We start from the raw sequence: 25,015 nt of genomic DNA, 5'->3' as shown, positions 1-25,015 counted from the left end.
AGTGGCATCTTCACTTAATTCCAGAGTTTCTAGCAGCAAAGGAAGAAACAAACTCCAGCACACTTTCCTCGAGATTTACTGAACTAAATTCTGAATTTCTGAATAAAAACACGGTAACCTCTCAGGAACAAGTAGCTTTTTATCTATGAGGTTTTGGACACAACTCCAAAGCCTGTCAGATCCTTCAGGCCCAGACACACCAAGCCGACATCAAAGAACTAGCGGCGATGAAGGCTGACTGTTGCGTCGCCTCACGTCGCCTTTGTCTTGGCCGACAAGTTGCACTCGAACACACCGCAAAGACTACAGCCGACGGCCAGTTAGCACGACGGCCAGTGAGCTGCGTGAGAGGAAATTACATTTATTGTCAATGTTGGTGCGCGGCAGGCGTGCTCAAATGCAGGAGAGATGCCGTCGCGATTCGCAAGCGTTCCCAAGCGCTTATTTTCCAGGCTGCAATGGCTGTGCTCCGAGATAAAAATACTTCAGCTTTTGGAACGCCACAACGCATTTCATGTGACGACAACATCTGGTTGAAAGGTGACTTACTAATGGAGCAGTAAAGCTACTGTGAGGGATTTACGGTGCTGGAAATTAAATTTGTTTGGTTTAGTCAGTGCGGCTTTTACTGCTAAATTACCGCAACTTCATCATCGTCATCGCAGCACGCAGGTTTTGGGTGCTTAGTAACAGCAGGCGCGACAGTAGTGCAACCTCACAAGCACCTTAGATGAAAGGATGAAAGCAGCACGGCTGGCGTTTTTAGATGCAACATGTGAACGGCCCCTTATAGTTTGACCAGCAACAGACAGTATTGGTGGATTCTAGTCTGTGTTTATTATATTCATACATTACCCCTTATGTATCTCTGTGTGTTTACAGGGGAGAAGGGTCCAGTTCCCAGTCTGTTTGACCAGAAGACTCCGGTCTGCAGCTTCGACCAGACTCAGCACCCAGTGAAGGTGGTCTACTACAGGGCTCTATATCCATTTGATGCTCGCAGCCACGATGAGATCAGCATCGCTCCGGGGGATGTGATCATGGTACGTAGTCTGCACACAAACTCAGTGTCTTAGTGCATCCGTCAGCCGTCACCTTGCTACAAAAACACGGGAGCACACGAGGGTTTAGACTAGTGAGTCGAGTGAGAGTCTGCAGTTAAAATGAGTTGGGACATAAAGCACATAAACACAAGGACTTAAATATACGCGTTGAGTGAACAGATATTTTATGGCGACTCTACGCTCTCTGAAGTGTGTCTGTGAGGTCTGTGTGTGTGTGAGTATTAACTGTTTCCTCTCTCCTCATCTGTGCAAACTGAAGGTGAAGGGGGAATGGGTAAGTTGTTAGCCCCCGCCCAGTGTTGTCGTGCCTCCACCAATCACAAGCCGGCTTTCATTTGCTGTCATTTGGTTCATCTCATGTCATCACCGTGTTCATTCATTTGGCAGTTGATGAATGTCTTTGGCTTTTCTTTATTTATGTTTTTTAACCAAATAATTCTAATCAGATCTGTAAATGTTGTTATGCTTGATTTGTTTTCACATGTGAATGTGAAAAGTTGTGAATGTGCATCACTGTAAGTGTAAAGCTTTACAGTCGGACCTCTCTGAATAAATAAATGCTGCTTCACTTTAGGCTACTTTGTGAAAAAATATGTCACATCAATACATACATAACAATACAATACATAAATACTTTACATCAATAAACTTCCACATGAATTAGATAACACATTGGATGTAAACCTGCTGAAAAAAAACATTCACAACATGTTTTTATCTAACAAAATATTCTGCTTCAATCCATATTTGTTGGCGTTTAGCCTTTCAAAAACAACATTTTCACTGAGGTAAAGAAAAAAGAAACAAAAGTAGGCATGCACCTGTGTTAACACGGCAGTCTAGCAGCAATCTAAAGCTCCTTTCCCACCTGTTTTACAACAAAACACTGTATGGACAACAACATGTTGGACTTAAAGAACTGAAAATAACGTTAATATATTGTTGAGTTGCAGTAAAGGAGACTGTATAGTATAAGAAGTGGACATAGTCACCGTGAAATCACCTATTGGTTTGTGGACTGCCGTTTTGAAGCCTTGAGTTCAGCATTTTTGCCATTGTTATCTTGGTTTTTGGCTGTCACCATCTTTGTTTTTGTCCGTCATCATCTTGGTTTTTCGGCCGTCGCCATCTTGGGTTTTGGAACCAGAAGTGACACAAGAGGGTGGAGCTAAGTACAACCGAACGCTGAATAAGACATTTTTAGGCAACCAAAATTAACTTTGATGAAGTGAAAACACACTGAAAGGGTTAAAGTTGTAAGACGAAAACACGGACAACTCCCAGACCGGACAACGCCGTGGTAGCGACCTGTCAATCACAAGGTAGCCCCGCCCTAAAGCATCCCCTGCTTTATGGTCTATCTGACTCTAAATGGGACCATAATTTACAAAATGAACATCATGCTGTATTGAAGAAGACTTGAAACTAGCGATTGAGACCATAAACTCATGTCTACAATGTTTACAGAGGTAATAAATCAAGAGAGGAGTAGGCTCATTTTCTCATAGACTTCTATACAACCAGACAATTTCAAGGTACATCAGTATTGGCTTCACTTTTCAGATCCAGAGGTTGCCCACTGGGACAGCGGCAAGTTATTTATAGAAGTAGAATGATTGAGTTAGACAGGTGAATAGAAAAGGTCATTATAAGAGTCTGGTTGTTGTGATAAAAACAAGAACCAGAACACAACATTAAGAAGTTGATATGTTATTTGTCTCGCTCGATTATCTACTAATTTGGTAAATCGGATTCCTGGAATTCAACTCTGAACAGCTGCTGCTGACGATGGTTACACCACCGATCTGTTCTACCATGAATCTGAACACTAGGGCTGTCCCCGTCCCAAGACATTCTAAGTCGACTCACACTCATGATTTTGTCGACTCATCATTGATTTAATTGACGACCAATCGAAAATTTTAGTCGACTAAGACTGAAACGACTGATTAGTCGACTAATCGACTAAGAGGGGGCAGTCCTACTGAACACACACAAACACACACACACATCTCTATTGATTAGCGTCCCCGTGTGCGCTAGCATGCTTCTACTTTTATCCAAATCCCGCCTCTCTGCTCTCATAGGTGGATGAATCCCAGACGGGTGAACCCGGTTGGCTGGGAGGAGAGCTCAGGGGCCGCACCGGTTGGTTTCCAGCCAATTATGCTGAACGGATACCCGACAGCGAAGCACCAATCAACCTGCGTGCAACAGCCTCGGCCACGCCCCCCACAGCCCAGCAGCCGATGTCCACGCCTCCCCCAGCGCCCGCACACGCCTCCTCCACGTCCTCCGCCAACAGTAACTGGGCCGACTTTAGCACCACGTAAGTCCTGCCTGTGTCAATGCTATCAGAGACGGGCTCAGACTGGCTTCACTGGTCCATCTAAGGACAGAATATTAGACACTGCTTGATATTTAAAGGGATAGTTCGGGTGTTTTGAAGTGGGGTAATATGAGGTACTTATCTATGTACTAATATGTGGGTGTATATGTCCAGTTGGCCCTCCAACACAGCCAATCAATCAGACAGCGAGGGATGGGACGCATGGCCGACCTCTACGACCAGTCAGAATCCTTCGCTCAGTGTTCCCTCGGCGCAGCTACGACAACGCTCCGCCTTCACACCTGCTACCATGACGACGGGCTCCTCGCCTTCTCCTGTGCTGGGGCAGGTAGGAACAGAACCAAACTTTTTGTCCTGGACCTAAATTGGATAAATGTTTCTCAAACGGGTCCCCCAGATTGGATTCAAAATAAAATCCTCTTCCCTGCTGACAACCTTGTTCTTCATAGGATTAATCAGTTGCTGCTCTGTTTGTACGTGAACATCTGAGCTGATTGGTGCCATTGACTGTTATTCTCTTGTTTGTCAGGGGGAGAAGGTGGAAGGTCTTCAGGCTCAGGCTTTGTATCCCTGGAGAGCGAAGAAGGACAACCACCTCAACTTCAACAAAAATGAGGTCTGCATCTCCCTCCTGTTTTAATTTGTGTTTTTGTTTTTATTCTGTTGCATGTGTGTGTTTTTATTGTAATCTTTTTGTGCTACCTGGGATAATTTATTTAACTGAATAGAACTAAACTAATAGAAAAGCTGTACCGAATAGTTGGAGGGTTCATTCATAACGTTGACATTCAAATTCTAAATCAACATTCAAATGTTGCGCTTCTTTCTTTTTTTTGCACGTCTATTAATTGTGTTTAAATACAGTATTTCTGCACAGTTGCAGATAAAGATTAGGCTACAATTATATTATTAGTATTATACTATTTGTATAATTAGATTCCGGTATTGGCTGTGTAGGATTGTTTCAGACTCGTGTGATCCAAATATTTCCAATAACTCTAGAGCGATGTAATGTCCAAAAGTCAAAATGTATTGAAATAGAGATATATGTAATCATTTTCAAAATTCACAACATGTTTTTATCTAATGAAACATTCTGATTTAATCCGTTTTTGTCGGAGTTTAGCCTTTCAAAAACAACATTTTCAATGAGGGAGTCACACACCGGTATTAACAGGGCAGCAATCTAACAACACCGTAAATTACATGTATATGACCACAATAACACATATATCTAATTTAACTAATATTTTTTTAATATGCTATGCTCCAAAATTATGGAATACCCTATTAAAAGGTATAAGAGCTGCAGTCTCTGTGAACATTTTGAAACGACAGCTGAAAACCTATTTATTTAATTTGGCTTATAATTAATGTCATACTATATATTTATTTATTTAATAATTCTCTCATTTGTATTATTCTTAATGGTCTCTGAGTGTCTGCTGTCCTCAAATCGTCTAATTTTATTGTCTATCTGACCTTGTTTGAATGTGTTGCATTTTAATTTTAATTATTAAAACACTTTGAGCTATAAATAAAGTTATTATTATTTTATTTTGTCAGGGTGATGACGTCTTAGAATATGACGACAGACATTCAAAGCTTCATTCGAAAACTTCAATAGAAACTTTGAATGTAAAAGTAAATAGACATTTGTTCCAGCCCTAACTAATAGTATTGTTGATGTTGTTGTTGCAGATAATAACGGTGTTGGAGCAGCAGGACATGTGGTGGTTAGGTGAACTGCAGACCGGACAGAGAGGCTGGTTCCCCAAAAGTTACGTCAAGCTCATCTCCGCCACCATGACGCCGCCGCCGGGTGCCGCACCACGCAACAAAATCCCCAGGTGGGTTGAAAGGTTGCATCAAACCAGAGCGACTGCTGCCAAAACTTAAAAACACTGGATCAAGTTACTCCTACTTTAGCCTCGCTAAACAGTTAGAGCTTCACCTCCTGCTACATCTCACATCATTTAATCCTTTTAGTGGGAGAGATTTAGAGATTCTTATATTAGTGGAACAGTGGTTGATAAATACGTTGGGCTCCTTTTTAAAAGTAAAAACTGCAAAAAATATATTTTATCTACAGTTTAAAGACTTCTTCTTCATCTCCTCTAGTGAGTCTGGAGTATCAGAAAGCCCGCCCAATGGAAAACGGCCGTCCCCTTCCCCAACAAAACCCTCAGAGACCGGAGAAGGTATCACACACAAACATGTAGATATGTATATTTTTGGAAAAGTCAGGTGAAAGCTGTATTTATCATTGAGTCCACGTGTGTCTACAGGCATGTGTACAGAGTACGTGGCCATGTACACCTATGAGAGCAGCGAGCAGGGGGACCTGAGTTTCCAGCAAGGAGATATCGTCATGGTGACCAGGAAAGAAGGGGATTGGTGGACGGGCATGGTCGGAGGCAAGACGGGAGTCTTTCCTTCAAATTACGTCAAACCACGAGACTCGGCGTCAGAGGTGAGATCTCCCTCAGATCATAAGAGGCAAACCAGAACTGAGGGTTTATCTTTATGTTACACAACAAGGGGACTATTTGTAATGATTGTTATTTCAACTTTGTCTCTAGTGTTTGGGACCAGCAGGGAAGACGGGCAGTCTGGGAAAGAAACCAGGTGAGCTTCACTTACTCTGTAAAGTTGCTGCTGTAGCCTTCTCTGCACTTTCTGTCTTTTTTCGTAGATAATACCGACTTGATTCTAAGCAAAGCTAATGTTAGCCAGCAAGCTCTAAATTAGCTAAGCAGCAAAATACTGTTTTGAGTGGATATGAGTAGACTAACTATGTCTTCTTCTTCTTCTTCTTGCTGTCTGTCGATCAGAGATCGCTCAGGTGATCGCCCCCTACAACGCTACAGGAGCAGAGCAGCTGACGTTGGCTCCAGGACAGCTCATCCTCATCAGAAAAAAGAACCCGGGGGGCTGGTGGGAGGGTGAGCTCCAGGTACATGAACACACACTCTAATATACGCAAAGACATGTTCGACATGTTGAGCTTGCATGAAAAGAGATCTACCTAAAGTCCATGAGGCCAGTAACCTTGAGCCTGTCACCTAATCCAGTTTAGTTATACTAAACATCAGTTCTAAACATTATTTAAATTAATCGTTAGTAGCATTTCTTTGTCGCTATATTTACCTCTATATTGTCTGTCATATTTATTTTGTGAATTATGAGGCTGTTTGCATAGTGTGAGTACTCTGAGTCTCACGAGTTCTGTGTTCTGATCGGTCCAGGCCCGGGGGAAGAAGCGCCAGATCGGCTGGTTTCCGGCCAACTATGTGAAGCTGCTCAGTCCGAGCACCAGCAAGACGACGCCCACAGATCCCAACCCTCCGAAACTAACTCCGGCCAGCACAGGTACACAAATAAATACATGTATAATACCTTTTAAAATCCTTTAGCCACCTCCACAATACGCTTTAAATGAATTACAGGGTTCCTACGCTGTAGTGTGGAATATGATTTTAGTCATTTCCAGGTCTGGATACGTGTTTCCAGACTATTGCCCCCATCCTGTTCTCTAAAATATAAAAGAAAAAGGAAATAATTTCATAATAAAACAGGAAATAGTCTCTGTAACTGTCACATGACGCCTTAAAGACCTCTCCATCTGTCTGTGGTCCTGAAGCGGTGTGTCAGGTGATCGGCATGTACGACTACGTGGCGCAGAACGACGACGAGCTGGCCTTCCTGAAGGGTCAGGTGATCATGGTGCTCAACAAGGACGACTGTGATTGGTGGAAGGGAGAGCTCAACGGGAGGGAGGGGCTGTTTCCTAGCAACTACGTCAAACTCACCACGGATACGGACCCGAGCACGCAGTGTGAGTACTCGCAAACACACACACACACACACACACACATAACCTCACATGAACCACACACACAACATACTAAAATACTCAACAGGAATACAAAGTAACACACACACACACACACACCCCAGAGCCAGGTGTGGAGATGCTGTCCCTCTCTCAGTGTTTTTTGCCCTGGATTGGTTTGACCTTTTGACCTTTCACCTTGACACTCCTTTGGGCCTCTTTGATTACCTCCCGAGTCATGCAACACCTCTGGGTGGTGTTTGTGTGTGTTTGTACGGTGTGTATGTGCATGTGTGTGTGTGTTTCCCCCCCCCCTCCTGCATGTGTCCCTTCAGCATGATCCACCATAGACTTAGAGTTTCTAGAGCTCAGCGCTTTCACTAGTGGACGTTGTGGGTATTCTCACCACTTCTGAGGCGAAATGTGTCTTTTGTACAATAATAAAAAATGTAAAAAATATTCTTATAAGATTCTAATTAGGACACATGAGCACCTGATGAACATTTCGGGGTTCAAATCAACACAGACCGTTAGAAGTTGAAAGCTGCGAGGGGTCTTAGACCTTTGACACTTTCCAACACCTGCATTAAAGATGACTAGCAGGTTTTATGATGATCGGAAAGACGCTCATTAATTTACGACCAACTCTGTTGCATTCGTAGCGCCCTCTAGAGGTCGATTTGAAGGAGACTTTCAGGGTATGTTTCAGGTACTCTTGAGGACATATCCTGCAAGTTTTGTGATGATTGTTGAGCCATGTCCTTTTAAAGTTCATCAAAATGCAATGAAATATCAACAAGCTTTTTGATGAGCTGAGTCCAATAATGATCCACAGAGAATTTGGTATAAATCGGAGTCATGGTTTAGGAGATGTCTAAAATGTGTTTTTTCAAAAAAATTGAAAAAGGCTGACTGTGGTAGTCCAAGAGGCTTTTTGTAGAGTGAACAGAGAAGGATTTCTGTAGCAAGTTTTGTCTAAATCGGACTCACAGCGTAGGAGTTATGACTTTTTGAAGTTCAAAATTTTGACCTTTAATTGTAGCGCTCCGTCAGCAGCATTTGCGGAAAACTTCCAATCATTGGTGAAAATGTCATGTTTCTACGACGCATCATCTCATGGAAACTAAAAAATCTACCCCCAAAATCGTTATCACGTATGCGACGTTTACAGTTTGCCCATTAAAAATTCTTTAGTTAGTAAACACTCGTGCTGTCCTCGAACAAAGAAATTTGTACTCGTAAGTAATTCGTAACTTTGAAACTGAGTTTCTCCACAAAGAATCACAGAAAAGCTTCACTTTAAATCTGGTGTTTATCAGAGATGAGCTCATAAGTTTCTTAGAAATAAGTCATTCAGCATGAAAGGACACCGGTTAATAAACTTGTGACGACACCGGTGTTACAGATTACACCTGCTACTCTGAGCTGAGACTCCGTACGGAGCAGACACTTTCACTTTCAGTTTGTATAGCGTTCGTAGTCCGACTATATATTGATAACACGGCGCTGATGATGGGTTTATTTCTGTAAAAAAAAAGCAAAACGACGGGTGGGTACGTAATGTAATCGGTGTGTGCCCGACCACCGTGTAAACACCCACCACCGTGGCAAGCCTAAATCTTATTTGACTAAGACCGAAACGACTGATTAGTCGACTAAGAGGGAGCAACCCTAGTGAACGAAACACCTGTCTGCAGATAGAAGCTCTGTCACGCTGCTCGCTGCTCTAGATCCTCTATTTCTATGCTAGCTTAGCGCACACCTCCACACTCTCTGTCTTGCTGCACGCTCCACCCACCTAGCGCCCGATTGGTCGTTGTTGTTGTTGTTGTTGTTGTTTTGTTTAGTTGTTTTTGTTGATGTTGTTGTTGTCGTCCTCTCTCTAGGATCATATCATTACCCAGAACCCCCCTCTCCTCAAAGCCCTCAAAGAGACCCACTAGGCCACGCCCACTAGGCCACTCAACCAATGGGACAGCAGCAAGAGGTCACATGACCCGGAAATGGCGACTCTCCACCAATAGAAGCCAGAGACAGACAGACAGACTGTAACGTTAAAAAAAAAAACGCCCAGTGGTGGCGAGAAACTCTGTCTAAGCATGGCTCTGACTGGACCTGGCCAAACTCTGTTTATCTAAACCGCCCTGGAGATCAATAGTCAGGACTCCTCTCTTTCTTCTTCTCTCCTTCCTCTTCTTCCTCTCCTTCTTCTTCTCTTCCTGTTTGAGCAGTCAGGAGGTGTTTAGATAAGGAGAGAGGAGAGGAGATGAGACTATTGAGCTCCTTCCTCCCAGATTGGACTGATGAACACGTTTCTGACTGGATCTCAACACACTCACATTAACATTAACATATATAACTATATATATAACTATCTCCATCACACAGCCCTGTGGTAGCGTGGTTCAGTGGATAGTGGGTCATTTTGTGGCTTTATGGGAGATTCTGTCATTTAGAATCAGCTCATCCCGCTCCCTCCTGTTTTCTACTTTTATTTTAACCCCTCGCTCCGAACGGTTCAGCAGCTTCATTCACCCGTCAGTCAGAAAACGCTGGCTCCACACCCCCGATCCCCGACCCCTCACTAACCCCCCTCCCTTCCCACAGCTTCACAGAAAGACCCACTATCTGCTGGAGGACCAGTCTCAGTCATAGGCCCTGTTCACACCTGGTCTTAACATGCGTCCCGGGTGAACGGATCACAAGTAGACAGCTCTAAATACGTCTGTTCACACCTGGTATTAGAATACGTCTCCACATGAGTGACCACGTGTGATCTGATCTCACTTCCCCGCTCGATATGCAAATAAACATCTAGTAAACACATGGCTAATACAGCAACAGCGAGGTTCAGAGCTTCAGAGAGTCGGGAATGAGAGCGAGCGGGTGGATGTCAGCTAGACTTGCCGCGGTGGTCGGACACACACTGATTACATTACGTATCCACCGCCCTCACCGTCGTTTTGCTACAGAAATAAAGCCCATTAAGTTAATTTTGGCGTGTCAGCGCTGTGTTATCAATACACAGTCAGATGACGGAAACTACAAACGGAAAGTGAAAGTGTTGGCTTCATATGGCGTGGAGCAGAGTAGCAGGAGTCAGAGTTGACAGACAAGACGATGGCGAAGGATTTGGTGTTGAAGCGGAAAGCAAAAGCGCCTATTTGGCAAATATTTGAGATTTAAACCCAATGCTGTAAAGGAACCATAACGTTAATGAGGTAATGACGGAGCGGTCACAGTCGGTGTGCGCGGCGGAGTGGCGCCGAGTGGAAACCTGCATCCCAGCAGCGAACGCTGGACCAGAGAGGCCAGACACACCGCCTCCCGACGGTAAAGATCAAAGTAAACGCTCTACGGATATTGAGCATCATCTTTTCTTGTAAAATGTCCGGTGTAATCGGTAACACCGGTGTTTCCTCACTGTCACATCCCTAGTAAACACACGGCTAAAGCAGCAGACGTTGTAGCATAATACTAGATGAATGTCAGTAGTAATATCCGTCATATTCATGAATTTGGATACATTTTACTAACATAAAAATAAAAGGTTATTGTCTACCGCGTGCTGCCGACACCGACGCGTTTGCCAGGCAACAGCGGGATATAGAGCCGGAACAAAAACAGCGACACATCTCCGACAATAATATAATAATGCACTTTGCGTGCGTAGTCTGATAGTCTGTAGATTATGTAGCCTGTAGATGAGATATATTTTAATAAAATACAGTTGTACCAACAGGATGCAGTAGAGCACAGAAACCGTTTCCATGCTGCAAGGCGTCTGCTGGTCTGTTCACACGAGGAGCGCAGAGAACCGCGGATCCCAGCGGGATGTCAGTAGAGTAGGCGGTCCTTAATGTGGCCCAGGACACATTCACTGCTAAAAGAATGAGGTCATATGTGACCCAGACCACCTCTGACTGTGGTCTGAAAGATCGGATCTCAATGCGTCTTGAGTGCGTTCACCCCTGTACTCAGAGCTGTCTACTTGTGATCCGATCACCCAGGACGCCTGCTAACACCCGGTCTGAACAGGACCTTAAAGTCTCCTCTCCTCTCCTCAATGCCAAAGACTCCTCTTCCCTCCTTCTTCTTCTTGTTCCCACTCTAAAAGGAGATGGAGAGGAAATGAGGCAGTATTGAGACGCGTCCCAAAGCAGCTGAGTTTCAGCTCCCTCCTCCTCCTCCTCCTCATCTTCCTCTCTTCCTCTGCTAGTGAAGGAGGCATAGAAGGGAGTGAGCAGCTGGAATGGGACTCAGCCCGTGTTAGCAGCTCAGGGCTGTAAATGGAACGCCATGCTATAACTGCTTAGCATACTAGCTAACCAAATGACACACAACATGGTACAGAGAGTTTTTGCACTCACACACACACACAAACAGTGATAACGTTTTTATCTGTTGTAGTTTAACATTCTGAATATGTATTAACTTTAACTGATCCGTTCAATGTTCTGTTGTTGTTGTTATTGTTTACATGTTTGTTGTTTTGTCTGTTGCTATGGTGATGAGATGCTGTCACACTGTCGAGGGCGAGCAGACCAGGATCACACAGATTTGGTACTAGACATGTAGGGGTGGAACGATCTGTGATTTAACAAATGAATCATTCCAGTTAAAGGAATATTTTTGACATTTTGGGGAAATACTCTGAGTGTTTTTATGATGAGAAAAAATCCATACCACTCTCATGTCTGTCTGTTAAGTATGACGCTACAGCCAGGCGGTGATTAGCTTAGCTTAGCATACAAGAGGAGGCACTAGCGTGGCTCAAAATACGCCTAACGCTGAATTCACACCAGAACAGCAGCCAAGTGCAGTCTGCGACCAGCTGCCATGTAATGTCAAAAACTACATCTTAAATTGCATTTGAACACATCATGATATCGTTAGAATTTATTCCTCCAGTACTCATTTTTACTGAACAGAGCCTGAAAGCACCATAATGTGTGTTAGCTGTTAGCAGCCGGAAAGCAGAAACTCTGTCCTGCAGGGAGCTAACGGCTAACGTTAACTAGCTGTCGTCCTGCCGATTTCAACACAGATTTGTTGTTTACAATGCAGCATCTATGAAAAGCTGCGGCGGCCGTTTCCGAGCTCAGCGACCTGCGGCTCTTTGATTCTGCGGCAAAGTGCAGCCAGAGAGGACCTGCATCCAATCAGTAAACACATTCTGTGACTCGGGTGACATGTTGACCTGTTACAAAGATTTCTTCCTGCCTGATAGACATGAACACGCCTGCCGCCTCCCGGCTGCAGAAAAATGTATTTATTGCGACGAGGCGCAGTTCGCCGCTGCTGCCTGGTGTGAATTCGGCGTAAAACACATTTTAAAGTCAGCATTTAACTCCCGTAATAATACAGCTTTTTACATTTCTGTTTGTGAACAAATGGAGCAAAAATCCAACGTGTTAATTAACTTGTGAGCTTTAGAGGTGTTTCTTTGTGTACTTTTAATCAGAATGATATTTATTGTCATTATACTATACAGAGGTGGATGTTAAAGACAGATGTTTAAAGAAAAATCTTTGTTTCTTACAATGTGGAGCTCTGGAAAGAGACTGTTTTTATGCTAAGCTAATCGACTTTATCGACATGAGAGTGATCGTCTCATCTCACACAAGAAAGCAAATATTTCCTTAAAATGACAAACTAGTCCTTTATTAAATAAGTAGCTCAGCTGTTTTTAGTTGTGGCTCAACTTCACAAACTAGTGATATTTTTCTTTTGTTTTAAAGTAATTTGAGCTTTACCTCCTTGAATTCTCCACACTGTGATGCACCTTTTTAGCTCGTTGTCACCAGACTCCATGCAAAAAAAGGCTGATTTTAAGTAAGCTTCTTCCCCCCCCGCACTGCAAAACCTACTGTATAAAACCAATCATTTCACCCCTACGAGGTATTAAGGAAGGGACAAACCTGTGAGATTTTACACTAAAAAAAAATATGACTTTTCATCATAACTCTGTTTTTATAGCCTCCAACCAAGTAGATCTTTACAGCGCTGCTCTGAGCCCTTAAAACATCACGTCATCATATCACTGATTAACAGGTCTGTGTTAAACGACAGTAACGACCTCACTCTCAAATAATATATAAACTGTACATTACCTGTTACCATGGCGACGCACCCCCGCCCGCCGGTGCATCGTCTGCATTTCCCCACAGCAACAGACCGGTGTTATAGTGGTTGCCATATTACATTATGTATTGTTTGTTGTTTTATTGTTTATCCAGATGACAGTATTGTGATTTTAATGTTTACCCTCAGAATGATTATCGAACAACTTTTTATACAACGAGCAATAGAGGAGTTGTTATTGTTATTATTATTATTATTATTATTATTAACCTGCTTGGATCCCGTCGGCTCCTCGGTGTGTGTCAGTATTGGAGGTGAAGGTGTCTGATTGGAGTCGAAGACCGTCGGTTTTGTTAAACTAAAACTGATGCTGGAGGCCCAGATTTGGGACGAGCAGGTTTTGGTAACCGACGGTCGAGACTTCTTTAATGTCAGAGAGTATTTTAGTTTAGAACAAAGAGCCACGTAGACCAGAGCCACGCTGCCTGATAATAACCTCTGATGATAACACCTGTTACTACATGCTAACGCTCCCGTCTGCAGCCGTTTACGTCCCTATTTAATCACTTTGGGGTCTCGGGGCGCTGCAGGTGGAAGCTTAGAAACCTGGATTTTTGAACAGTTACGTCTTTTACCATTTTTACCAGAACACACTATCCGCTCTGAAGCACGGCTCTGGTCTAGTCTGGTCTGTTTTAAAAGAATAAATAAATAAATAAAAGTATGATCTATAGTTAATCTAATGAATGGTAACGGTTGATGCTTCATTATACATAGTGATGAATGGACGAATGGATTAACAGCCAAATGTAACCCGACTGCACTCGGTGTCAGTGAAAGAATGAGTGAGTGAAAGTAAAGCATGAATGATCAGATGGTTAAACAGGGAGAGGAGTGAACAGGATACTTGAATGAGTGAATGAATGAGTGAAATGTACAGAATGTTAGCGTAGCGTTGATAGTAAAAAAATGTCCTGAGGTTTTATTGGTGGAGATTTTGATGAAGCGGTGAATCTGACTGGTCCTGATGATTAAATGCTCTGAGACAGACTGCAGTCGACTGGCCTCGTTACTCACACACACGCACACGCACACGCACACACACACATACAAGGTATCTGTGTTAAACCTACATTATGGATGCTTCCTGTTAAAGTAACATTTGTAAATAAAGCATTGAATTTTACCATTATGGCAAAGAACGTATTATTGCCAAGAAGTGAAAGTCAATCCTTCGTTCCGTTGCAACGTCAGCGACCAGCAGCAGTGTTACGCTTCCGCCATTTTGGACTGAAAGACCTGCACAATATGAGGAGAATCTGTGATGTGCAATAACATTGTTCAACATTGCGATGATGATATGACTTGCGATAAATAAACAAATATTGAAGTGTGCATATTAGCTATACATATATTTATATTATAAATATAACTAAGCTAAATGTTGTTCCTAGAGCAGCAACGGTAATGTTTACAAAAGCAATGTCACTATATGAACTCATTAATACCTCACTGGAAACAATCTAACATGTTAATAAAATAAATCATTTTCCTGACATGAAAATACTGAGTGAAGCTTAGAAAGACTGAAGAACACAGACATCAGTCAGTATCAGTCCTACTACAGTCTGTAGCCCCGGAGCCCGTTCAATACCGGGTTTCAGTAACCATCCCTAAATATAATGATTTTCTTATTCATCGCGTTTCAGACGGCCTTTTGCGATGTTGTTTATCGTGCATGTTCATATCGCGATGACGATGAAAATACAATTTATCAGCCCTACCGGACGCCAGTAAAACGTCCGCCTACAAAGAGCCGTACAAAAGTAAAACTAAATTATTTCTATTCTATTGTCATATTCTACTGAAATGACCTGTGTTGAATAATAATCTATTATAAATATAATAAGTGTTTTCAGTCCAAAATGGCGGCAGTGGCTGTTGTCAAAAAAACACCAGAGTTTCAACTCTTTGCTTACGGGCCTTTACAAATACTTTTTATAATCTCCTAACATATATTTGTACATCTTCATTGTACATTAAAGAAAGAGTGTGTCACATTTTCACAGAAATACACATTTAATCACATTTTCACTGATCAAACACTCCTCCAGAGCGTTCCACTGTTAGTCCCTCTGCCTGTTTGTTGATCTCAGGTATGTATTTTGTTGGTAATGTATTAATACAGGTATAATAATAATAGGTATCTTTCCATGTGTCAGGATGTTTGATTGACAGCTATGTGTTTGTATTATTTCAGGGTGCGCTGACCTCCACTTGCTGGACATGCTGAGTCCGATGGAGAGGAAGAGGCAGGGATACATCCACGAGCTCATCGTCACCGAGGAGAACTACGTCAACGACCTGCAGCTCGTCACAGAGGTAAACACTCACGTACACTGTTCATAACTTATATACCTTGAATATTTGTGGCCAAAAGTAATAAAAAAGTCCTGATATCTTATAGGACTTTTAAAGTTAATATTAGTTAGACTCAGTTGCACAAACAGACAAACTGTATCGACAAAACAAACCCAGAGGGAAATATTCTGGATATACACACTGAACACTATGACACCAAATGGACTGAATGATGATTTCAGCTTAAAATGCTTTTTAGTTTAGGACTGGTTGTAGTCTTTTACAACCTACAGACGACGAAGGTGATAGAGGATCATCCGTAAGACTAACCTATTATTAAAAATGAATGAGGTTTATTGGAGTGTCTCTCTATTGCCATCTAGTGTTTGGTCTTAATAGTGAACCAATCATGGCCACGAACAGTGTTTTGTGGAGCTCAACATTGTATGTAATGGGGTTTGGATCAGAGTTAACTATAGGATACGCCTGTGATTGGATTAATATAGGTGGAATTTGTTGTAACTTCTCTGCATGTGTGTGTTCAGATCTTCCACAAACCTCTGCTGGAGTGCGAGCTGTTGACGGAGAAAGAGGTGGCCATGATCTTCGTCAACTGGAAGGAGCTCATCATGTGCAACATCAAACTGCTCAAGTAAAGAGAAATACACCAAACACATAATACATACCAGTTTTACACTCTCATGCTCAACACAGGCAAACAGTAGGTTTAGTTTTACATGAACACATTTGCAACGTCAACACGTTAAACATCATTTACATTTACATAAAAGTCATTGAGGTTTGGCTCTGGCGTGTATCTGGTATCTTTAGAAACCTTTTCTAAAACCCCTTTTCTCCCTCTGCAGGGCTCTGAGAGTGAGGAAGAAGATGTCGGGCGATCGGATGCCGGTGAAGATGATTGGCGACATCCTGACTAATCAGCTGCCTCACATGCAGCCGTACATCAGGTTCTGACTGAAAAACTCACCTTTTTAGTGCTTCTTCACGTACATTTGGGTTTCAGAAAACATGTGACTCAACAAGCCAATCAGATCTGGCTCCCCTTCCTATGTCATGTGAAAGCTCATTAGAATATAGCGCTAGCCAATCAGAGCAGACTGGGCGTTTAAAAGAGAGAGGCACTAAAACATTTCAGACGGAGGATGAGGAAAATAATGTGTTTTTTGAACATTAAAGCATGTAAACATGTTCTGATAGAAACCAAAAATACAAGTATGAACCTGGAAATGAGCACAATGTTTCCCCTTTAATGTAAGTGTGTAAATATTGTTTTCTAATTCTGTGATCATTGTTTTTGTGTTCAGGTTTTGTTCGTGTCAGCTGAATGGAGCCACGCTGATTCAACAGAAAACGGACGACAACCCCGAGATCAAGGACTTCCTGAAGGTACTAAACCCCCCCTATAATCTGATTATAACACATCCAATAATCAAACATTCAGCATTATTAACCTTCTAGACATTAAGAACAGGGTCAAACCTAGTCCAGCATTTTGTAGATATCATTTATCTCTAACACTGTCTCTCCGTCTCCGTCTCCGTCTCCGTCTCCGTCTCCGTCTCCGTCTGTCAGAGGTTGGCGATGGATCCCAGGTGTAAGGGGATGCCTCTGTCCAGCTTCCTGCTCAAACCCATGCAGAGAGTCACCCGCTACCCGCTCATCATCAAGAACGTACGTATGAATGCATGATGAACACACCTCACCTGGATCACATCCAGAGGGACGAGTTAACACTTTATAATCTGTCGTTATTGATTATAGATCTTAGAAAACACTCCAGAGACTCATCCAGACAACAGCCACCTGAAAGCTGCTCTGGAGAAAGCTGAGGAGCTGTGCTCACAGGTGAACACACACACACACACACACACACACACAATCTTTAAAAAGATAAACTAGAATTTTATTTATCTCAAAGGAAATTTGTATTCTTATTTTTATTGGTTTTAAAGATACTGTGTTTTTGTATGTTCAGGTGAATGAAGGCGTCCGGGAGAAGGAGAACTCAGATCGTCTCGAGTGGATTCAGGCTCACGTCCAGTGTGAAGGCCTGTCTGAGGTAAAACACACACAAACACACACACGCACACACACAACCAGTAAGCCGCTACACACTGACAACATAGATATCAACTACATGTCTCTGGTTGTCGGTGCAGCTCAATGATAAACAAACAAATAAAAAAAGACAAAAAAATCAATTTGAAGATGTCACTTTGGACTCATTATTTATCATCATGTTTGACATTTTATGGTCTAACCTGATTAAAATAACCACCTTGTCCGTCTCCGTCCTTCAGCAACTGGTGTTTAACTCGGTCACCAACTGTCTGGGTCCCAGGAAGTTCCTCCACAGCGGGAAGCTGTTTAAAGCCAAGAGCAGCAAGGAGCTCTACGGCTTCCTGTTCAACGACTTCCTGCTGCTGACTCAGGTGAGGTCACGCTGCTTTATACTCCTACTGCGCCTCATCTCACTTTACTCCACCACATTTATGTGACAGCCTGTTACTTTTCAGTATACCGTATACTTTACTTTACTGAAGTAAAGAATCAGAATACTTCTTCCACCTCTGGTGACTGAATGTGTTTTACTGAAATCCTGTTTCCGTCCTCTTCGTCCCGTCTCTCAGGTGACCAAACCTCTGGGCTTCTCAGGCTGCGACAAAGTCTTCTCCTCCAAAACACACCTGCAGTACCGCATGTACAAGACGGTACGACTACACACATCATACACACACACACACACACACACACACACACTGCTGTTTACACAGCAGGTCTTTAACTCCTGAAGTAAATGTGTTCATTTTAGGAACATAAACAGGGGTGAGATGTATTTAACTGTTAATATCCCGTTTAAAACAGTGTTATTACATAATAAAAAACATAATTTTTATCATCCTTTATGTTTTAGTAAACATATTAAATGCTGCTGGACATTAAAATTATCTTTTATTTGTCATAATTTGCATGTATTATTTCAAAATACTCAGTCTGTTGTGTTAAAATGCTGAAACTTTGTAAACCTGCAGATATTTTTACTGTATTTGAAGTGAATTAGAGTTTATTTAGAACAGATGTACCGACAGTGAACGTATCTACAGTTCATGACTCTCACTAACATCACTAATAACTAATAACGGAGCTCTTCTGGTCTCTTTCAGCCGATCTTTCTAAATGAAGTGTTAGTGAAGCTGCCAACAGACCCGTCAGGAGACGAACCGCTGTTCCACATCTCTCACATAGACAGAGTCTACACGCTCAGAGCGGAGAGCATCAATGAAAGGTAATATATATATAAACACATGGATATAGACGTAATCAATGAAAGGTAATATATATATATATAAACACATGGATAGACACGTACGTCTTATTTCTTAGTTCTGGACCATCATTCCTAATATTGGTGATGATATTTTACTGCTGAGGTCTTTAAATTAGCTGATCGACGTCTGTAGTGACTTTAAAAAGCATGTTAATGTGTGTTTGTGTGTTTCTGTTTGTGTGTTAATGTGTGTTTGTGTTTGTGTTTGTGTGTTTCTGTTTGTGTGTTAATGTGTGTTTGTGTTTGTGTTTGTGTGTTTCTGTTTGTGTGTTAATGTGTGTTTGTGTTTGTGTTTGTGTGTTTCTGTTTGTGTGTTAATGTGTGTTTGTGTGTTTGTGCAGGACGGCGTGGGTTCAGAAAATCAAAGCAGCTTCAGAACTCTTCATTGAGACGGAGAAGAAGAAGAGAGAGAAGGCGTATCTAGGTATCTCTCTTTTGCTTTCCTACATCCTGAATGTTTAGTTAAAAAACATTTTTACTCATTTAGCAGCTGGCTAGTTAGCTTTCTAATTCCACCAGGCTTTCATGCTCCAGTTACAGAACATAAGAGCACCACATGACCTGCTGGGTTTGGTCTAAGTTACTTTAACTTTTAGCCAGACTTTACCGTTTTTAAATTATGATTCATGATAATTGTTACCATAGACGTATATACATATAGTTGTCAAACTTTTTGCAGAAAATTTCCAAACTTTTATTCTGACATCTTTCTTCCACTTTTTTTTCTGACTTTTTTTGGGACATTTTTCAGACTTTTTTTCTGCCTTTCTTACTATTAAATTAATCACCAACTATTTTGATAATCGATTAACTGGTTTGAGTAATTTTTTAACAAAAAAAAGAAAGTCTAAATACTTTGATTCCAGCTTCTTAAATGTGAATATTGACACTGATCGACATTTTGCACCATTTTCAGACATTTTATAGATCAAACAACTAATCGATAAATCGACAATGAAAGTAATCGTTAGTTGCAGCCCTGGCCGAGATATGTGTATGCCAGTGATAAGCATAAGCGATTCCCAGGCTAATTGAAAGGGTAACGGTTACTCTTCACTAAAACTCCTCTCGCCACAGTCTGAACTCTGTAGTCAAACATATTTTCCATGATGACTCTTTAATGTCTTTTTGTCTCTTTGTGTCTTCAGTGCGTTCTCAGAGAGCGACAGGTATCGGTAGGCTGATGGTCAACATCGTGGAGGGAATAGAGCTCAAACCCTGTCGCTCCCACGGTACGTAACGTTACACATTTTGAAAAATAGAAAAGGTTTTATTATGTATGGTCACTATCTTTACAAAAAGAAAAACAGTTTTAAAGAATAAAATTATTTCCTGCTAAACTATTTTTTATATGCGCTGTTAGCGTCTCTCTTTAAAACCCTTTACCTTAACTGTTTTTGGCCAGCGAGGCCCAGTCATTATAATGTTGAATGCTAAGAATGCTACATTTATCATCAATATAAATACAGTATGTTTTCACCCATAGTGTCAAATAGATTCTGTTGAGGAAATAAAAAGAGTCTGACTGCTAAAGTACAAGGTGTTAAATCCTCATTCTATTACTGTAAATTTGGTCCAAGCTGAAATAATAATCAGACATGACCAACCAACAGTTCTTTAAAATGGTTTAGTGTCATAAGTGGTAACTGTTTGTGGTCTACAGGTAATAGAAAAAGAGACGTTATTAATATATTCAAATATTGTTATAAAAAACAATGTAATTATATATAATATAAATACCTGTTTGTGTGTCTTTTCAGGAAAAAGTAACCCATACTGTGAGGTAACCATGGGTTCACAGTGCCATATCACAAAAACATTACAGGTAGGACTATGTCTACAACATACTTCTGTTTTTGTTTTTTTAAATAATTATTATTGATTAGAGATTAAGAGAAGTTTGTACAGGGTTATTATTATTTCTCTTCCATCAGTTACTCTGTGATCGTCCTTTAGAGACTAATAAGCCAGCATTCTTATTTTTGACATTTTTATTATTAAAGTTTTAAGTTACGAAGAGATGGTCTATAGAGAAGAACCTGTTTTGTAATTATAAAGTTAGTTACTAGTTTAAAAAAAGTAAAAAAAATATATACTGATTGACTGTTATATTCTTTAACTAACTTTAAGTTCTGTATTGGTCCAAGTCTGCGTGACAATAATCCATCTATTGGCTGAAAATGTTTTATTATTTAGTAAGAATAAAGATGTACAGTATAAGCTGACTCTCACTAAAGTAGATAAGCCTATTAAATAACTTCACTGTGTGTATTAGATGGTTCATTTTGCTTTATTTCTCTCCCTGTAGGACACATTGAATCCCAAGTGGAACTCCAATTGTCAGTTTTTTATAAAGGACCTGGAGCAGGACGTCCTCTGTGTCACTGTGTTTGAACGAGACCAGTTCTCACCTGACGGTCAGTCATGATATAAAATAATAACAGGTTTTACCTCTCCAGTAGAGATAGATGTCTTTATTTTATATTTCCATCACACCCTCTCTCTCTTTAAACTCCCCTCCCCTCCAGACTTCCTGGGCAGGACGGAGATCCGGTTGGCTGAGATAAAGAAGGACCAGGGCTCTAAAGGACCAATCACGAAGCGGTTGCTGCTCCACGAGGTTCCCACAGGAGAGATCGTCGTCAGGCTGGACCTCCAGCTGTTTGAAGAACCGTAAAAAAACACCTGGACAGCATCAAACCGGACTGGACCGGACCGAAGAGGGACTAAGAGATGTGGACCAGACAGCTGGGCTGGATTAGACTGGACTGGTCTGGATTCTGTTAGTTTGGTCTGGTTCAGTTACAGCTGTTCATGTTTAAAGAGGGAGGGAAAATCTGAATATTTAGTAATTTAGGAACATTGCCAATTGGGAAAAGCAGGTAACTTTGGTAATTTGCACCACTATTAAACTACACAATGTAAACTGGGCTCTGCAGTGTTACACCATAGACTGTATATGAAGATGGACGACCTTGATGCACTCCCCGATACTACTGCTCAGACTCCAAATGATGTTAAACTCTCCAGATGGCAGCTCCCATATCCAGATATTTAAACGCGTCGTCCGTCTATATATATACAGTCTATGTGTTACACCAGCTTGTAGCCCCGTTTTGTGTCATAATTGAGTTGTAACACATGATTATTTTAGTGTATATTGTGCTCAGTTGGTGCATTTTTCTAAAAAAAATCATCAAATTACCACAAATGAACTGACATACAGATAATCTGGGCTAGTTGTGTCAATATATAACCATAACAATATACAAATACATTTGTAAAGACATCACAACTAGCCTGTGGAGGATGGGACCTGCCAAAATAAAAAGAAATATTAAAAAAATGACTCGCTAAATAAATAAATTATTAGATGTACCAAAAACAATATTAAAAATAAATGTGGGCATTAATTAATTGATAAAATGTGACATAAGTTGATATATCTGTTTTAATTTGCCTCTTTATTTATTTACCTTAGTATTAATTCCCTTATTTATCTACTCTTGTATTTCATTTTCCTTTTTTATATTTATTTTTATTAACTTTTAAATTTATTTATTTGTATTTATTTTAATACATACAACTTAATAATGAATAAATACATTTAAAATAATTAAGAAATAAATGCAAATATAAATAAATAAATTTAAAATTGATAAAAAATAAATAAATAATAGGGGAAATTAAATAGAAGAGTAGGAAAGTAATACAAAGGTAAACAAAATAAAGAAGCAAATTAAAACAAAAATATCAATTTATGTCACATTTTATCAATTAATTGATGCCCACATTTATTTTTAATATTATTTTTCCTACATTTAATGACATATTTGTTTATTTATCGAGTCATTTATTTATATATTTTTGATTTTGGCAGGTTTCGTCCTCCATAAAGAGTTTCGTTGCTACGTTAGATTATTTAAATGGACTGGCATTGGGAAAATCTCAGTCGTCTGATATGCAAAGTATCAGGAGCAATTTTCCCAAACACGGTTTTAACCAGTCAGCACAAAGTAAGAAGTTTTGGGACTGCATAGTACTTTTCTGAGATAAATATTCAACCTCGATCAAATCTCTGAATCCCTTCAAATGTCTTACACACATCTTAACGTCTTACATTTTATTTTACTGGTCTTAAAAATGCAGCTGTTTCTTGAACTGCTGCTTTTCTGGTTGAATGACGGCGTCCTACTGAGGCCTGTTTCTATTCCAGTCCAGTCCAGTCCACGCCTGTCCTCCTTCAGTCTGGTCCAGTTCAGTTTTTAGTCCAGTCTGGTCCGGTTCAGTCTTTTTGGAGATCAGCCGGGTCTTTCCTGTTCTCTCTTCCTCTGCTTCATCAGACAGTCTCACAGACACTCCAGCGACAATCCCAAACCTCCTTCTTCTTCTTCTTCTTCTTCTTCTTCTTCTTAGTCCCAACAAACCCAAACCCCTGTGTGTGTGTGTGTGTGTGTGTGTGTGTGTGTGTGTGTGTGCATGTGTGTGTGCGTGTGAGAGAGTGTAAGATATGTATGAGTGTGTCAAGGTGGACAGGCTAATTAAAGGTACATTTTTATTATTTTATTTTTTACGTCAAGTCTTACAACTCTCTCAGAGTCTTAAGTTAAACTCCTCAGGCGTTCAGCTGTGTGAGGTACTGTAAATACATCTGAAGGGACATTCACATTTCACTGAACACTTTGCCACGTTATCTCAGAAAAGGCTAAATGTGTACAGGTTTTAATGAGAAATGTTAACGATGCTAATCAGCTGAAAATATAGGAGAGATTTTACCCCGATGTATGACAAGTGTTCAGCGTAAATAAATATCACGATGTCCCTTTTACATGTATAATAATGCTGATAATAATGGAACAGGGAACAGGTGTGACAGCTACTGTAAGTTGAGGTACTGTAAAGAAGAATGTCTTCATGTTTTGTTATTTGTGTGATGTTGGTTGGACGCACACGGGGGTCGTAGTTTTAGGTGATTTATGTCGCTAACCTCTGTTGTTATGTTGCTGCTGTGTGGAGCTGTCACAGTGGCGTCGCTATGCAGGGGAGGATCAAAACCCTGAAGGAACCAGAGGGCCCAGAGCTGGATAGATAGATAGGGGCCCTCGGACATGCTGTAGGTACGACGGACATGCATTTTATAGGAACAGCCTTTTAGACCGTTTCCACACATTAACCCTGACTAAAAAAGATAATGTTACTGTGCGTCGGCACTCCCAGCACTTTTAAAACACACTGTCGCTGATGTTAGAGCAGAGCAGGACTCGACTGTTACACAGCGGCCGTTTTGAATAGTCCAAGAAGGAAAATTGATCATATTTAACATTTAAAATGGCTCATTTATATATGTTTCCTTTTTTAATGGCTCTGTAATTTTCTTTAAAAAAAACTAATTTTAAGCAAATATTACTGAAGTAGGAGGAAATAGTGCATTAGTTGGGGACTACTTTCATCGGCGGATTAATCCACATTTGAAGAAGATATGTACACAGACAATACTCGTTAGAAGGATCAATAAAATATAGAATATCATCAGCCCTATCCTTCGAAGCTAGTTTTTCCTTCAGCACTTAAAACGTCAGATTATCTACCCATTTGAGAATAAAAGCTGTAATGGGTGCTTAAAATGATCCTGCTCCAGGCTGGACTGCGTCAGCTTACTGTAGGTCCAAATCATGGAAATGGAATAGGAGTAGAAGGTCATTGAACTGTTTTCGTGGTCATTTGACTAATGCAAAAGAAAAAAAGGCGAATGTTGTTAGTTGTTATGGTGACAACACACGGCGTCAGCGGGGCCGTAAAGTGTGGACGCAGCTCTACGCAGCTTGACAATAATACTAAATGTTCATAGCTGCCGTGTACTTGCGGTTGTGTTAGCTTGATCATGAGAAGGTGCCAAATCAAAGGCTGTAAGTTGTGATGAATCCTGTGGTAAAAAAAAGGAATTCACTGTTTTTAAAGGACAACAAAAATAA

General features: G+C 40.9%; 1 protein-coding gene across 7 annotated transcripts in view; it reads left to right on the top strand.

The window, feature by feature from the left end:
• Nucleotides 1-22,055, top strand: part of itsn1 (intersectin 1 (SH3 domain protein)) — a 50,648-nt gene extending 28,593 nt beyond the window's left edge. For 2 of the 7 annotated variants that reach the window (XM_037783051.1, XM_037783054.1), the window contains 26 exons: nt 883-1,043; nt 3,152-3,393; nt 3,568-3,742; nt 3,944-4,030; nt 5,116-5,264; nt 5,536-5,615; nt 5,703-5,887; nt 5,997-6,042; nt 6,249-6,370; nt 6,663-6,786; nt 7,058-7,252; nt 15,594-15,715; nt 16,240-16,346; nt 16,561-16,662; nt 17,020-17,101; nt 17,288-17,386; nt 17,477-17,560; nt 17,691-17,774; nt 18,016-18,147; nt 18,346-18,426; nt 18,880-19,001; nt 19,385-19,467; nt 20,192-20,275; nt 20,804-20,868; nt 21,352-21,460; nt 21,572-22,055. In XM_037783051.1, coding sequence (XP_037638979.1) covers nt 883-1,043; nt 3,152-3,393; nt 3,568-3,742; nt 3,944-4,030; nt 5,116-5,264; nt 5,536-5,615; nt 5,703-5,887; nt 5,997-6,042; nt 6,249-6,370; nt 6,663-6,786; nt 7,058-7,252; nt 15,594-15,715; nt 16,240-16,346; nt 16,561-16,662; nt 17,020-17,101; nt 17,288-17,386; nt 17,477-17,560; nt 17,691-17,774; nt 18,016-18,147; nt 18,346-18,426; nt 18,880-19,001; nt 19,385-19,467; nt 20,192-20,275; nt 20,804-20,868; nt 21,352-21,460; nt 21,572-21,720 — 3,071 coding nt within the window. In that variant the 3' untranslated portion in view covers nt 21,721-22,055. Of the gene's footprint in view, nt 1-882; nt 1,044-1,323; nt 1,339-3,151; nt 3,394-3,567; nt 3,743-3,943; nt 4,031-5,115; nt 5,265-5,535; nt 5,616-5,702; nt 5,888-5,996; nt 6,043-6,236; nt 6,371-6,662; nt 6,787-7,057; nt 7,253-15,593; nt 15,716-16,239; nt 16,347-16,560; nt 16,663-17,019; nt 17,102-17,287; nt 17,387-17,476; nt 17,561-17,690; nt 17,775-18,015; nt 18,148-18,345; nt 18,427-18,879; nt 19,002-19,384; nt 19,468-20,191; nt 20,276-20,803; nt 20,869-21,351; nt 21,461-21,571 lie in introns of all 7 variants that reach the window. The other 5 variants (XM_037783047.1, XM_037783052.1, XM_037783050.1 and 2 more) reach the window with 5 other exon arrangements.
• Nucleotides 22,056-25,015: the final 2,960 nt, after the last annotated feature.

This window comes from Sebastes umbrosus, chromosome 10 (assembly GCF_015220745.1).
Source record: "Sebastes umbrosus isolate fSebUmb1 chromosome 10, fSebUmb1.pri, whole genome shotgun sequence".
NCBI lineage: Eukaryota > Metazoa > Chordata > Actinopteri > Perciformes > Sebastidae > Sebastes > Sebastes umbrosus.
This window is presented reverse-complemented; position numbering and strand designations above follow the sequence as displayed.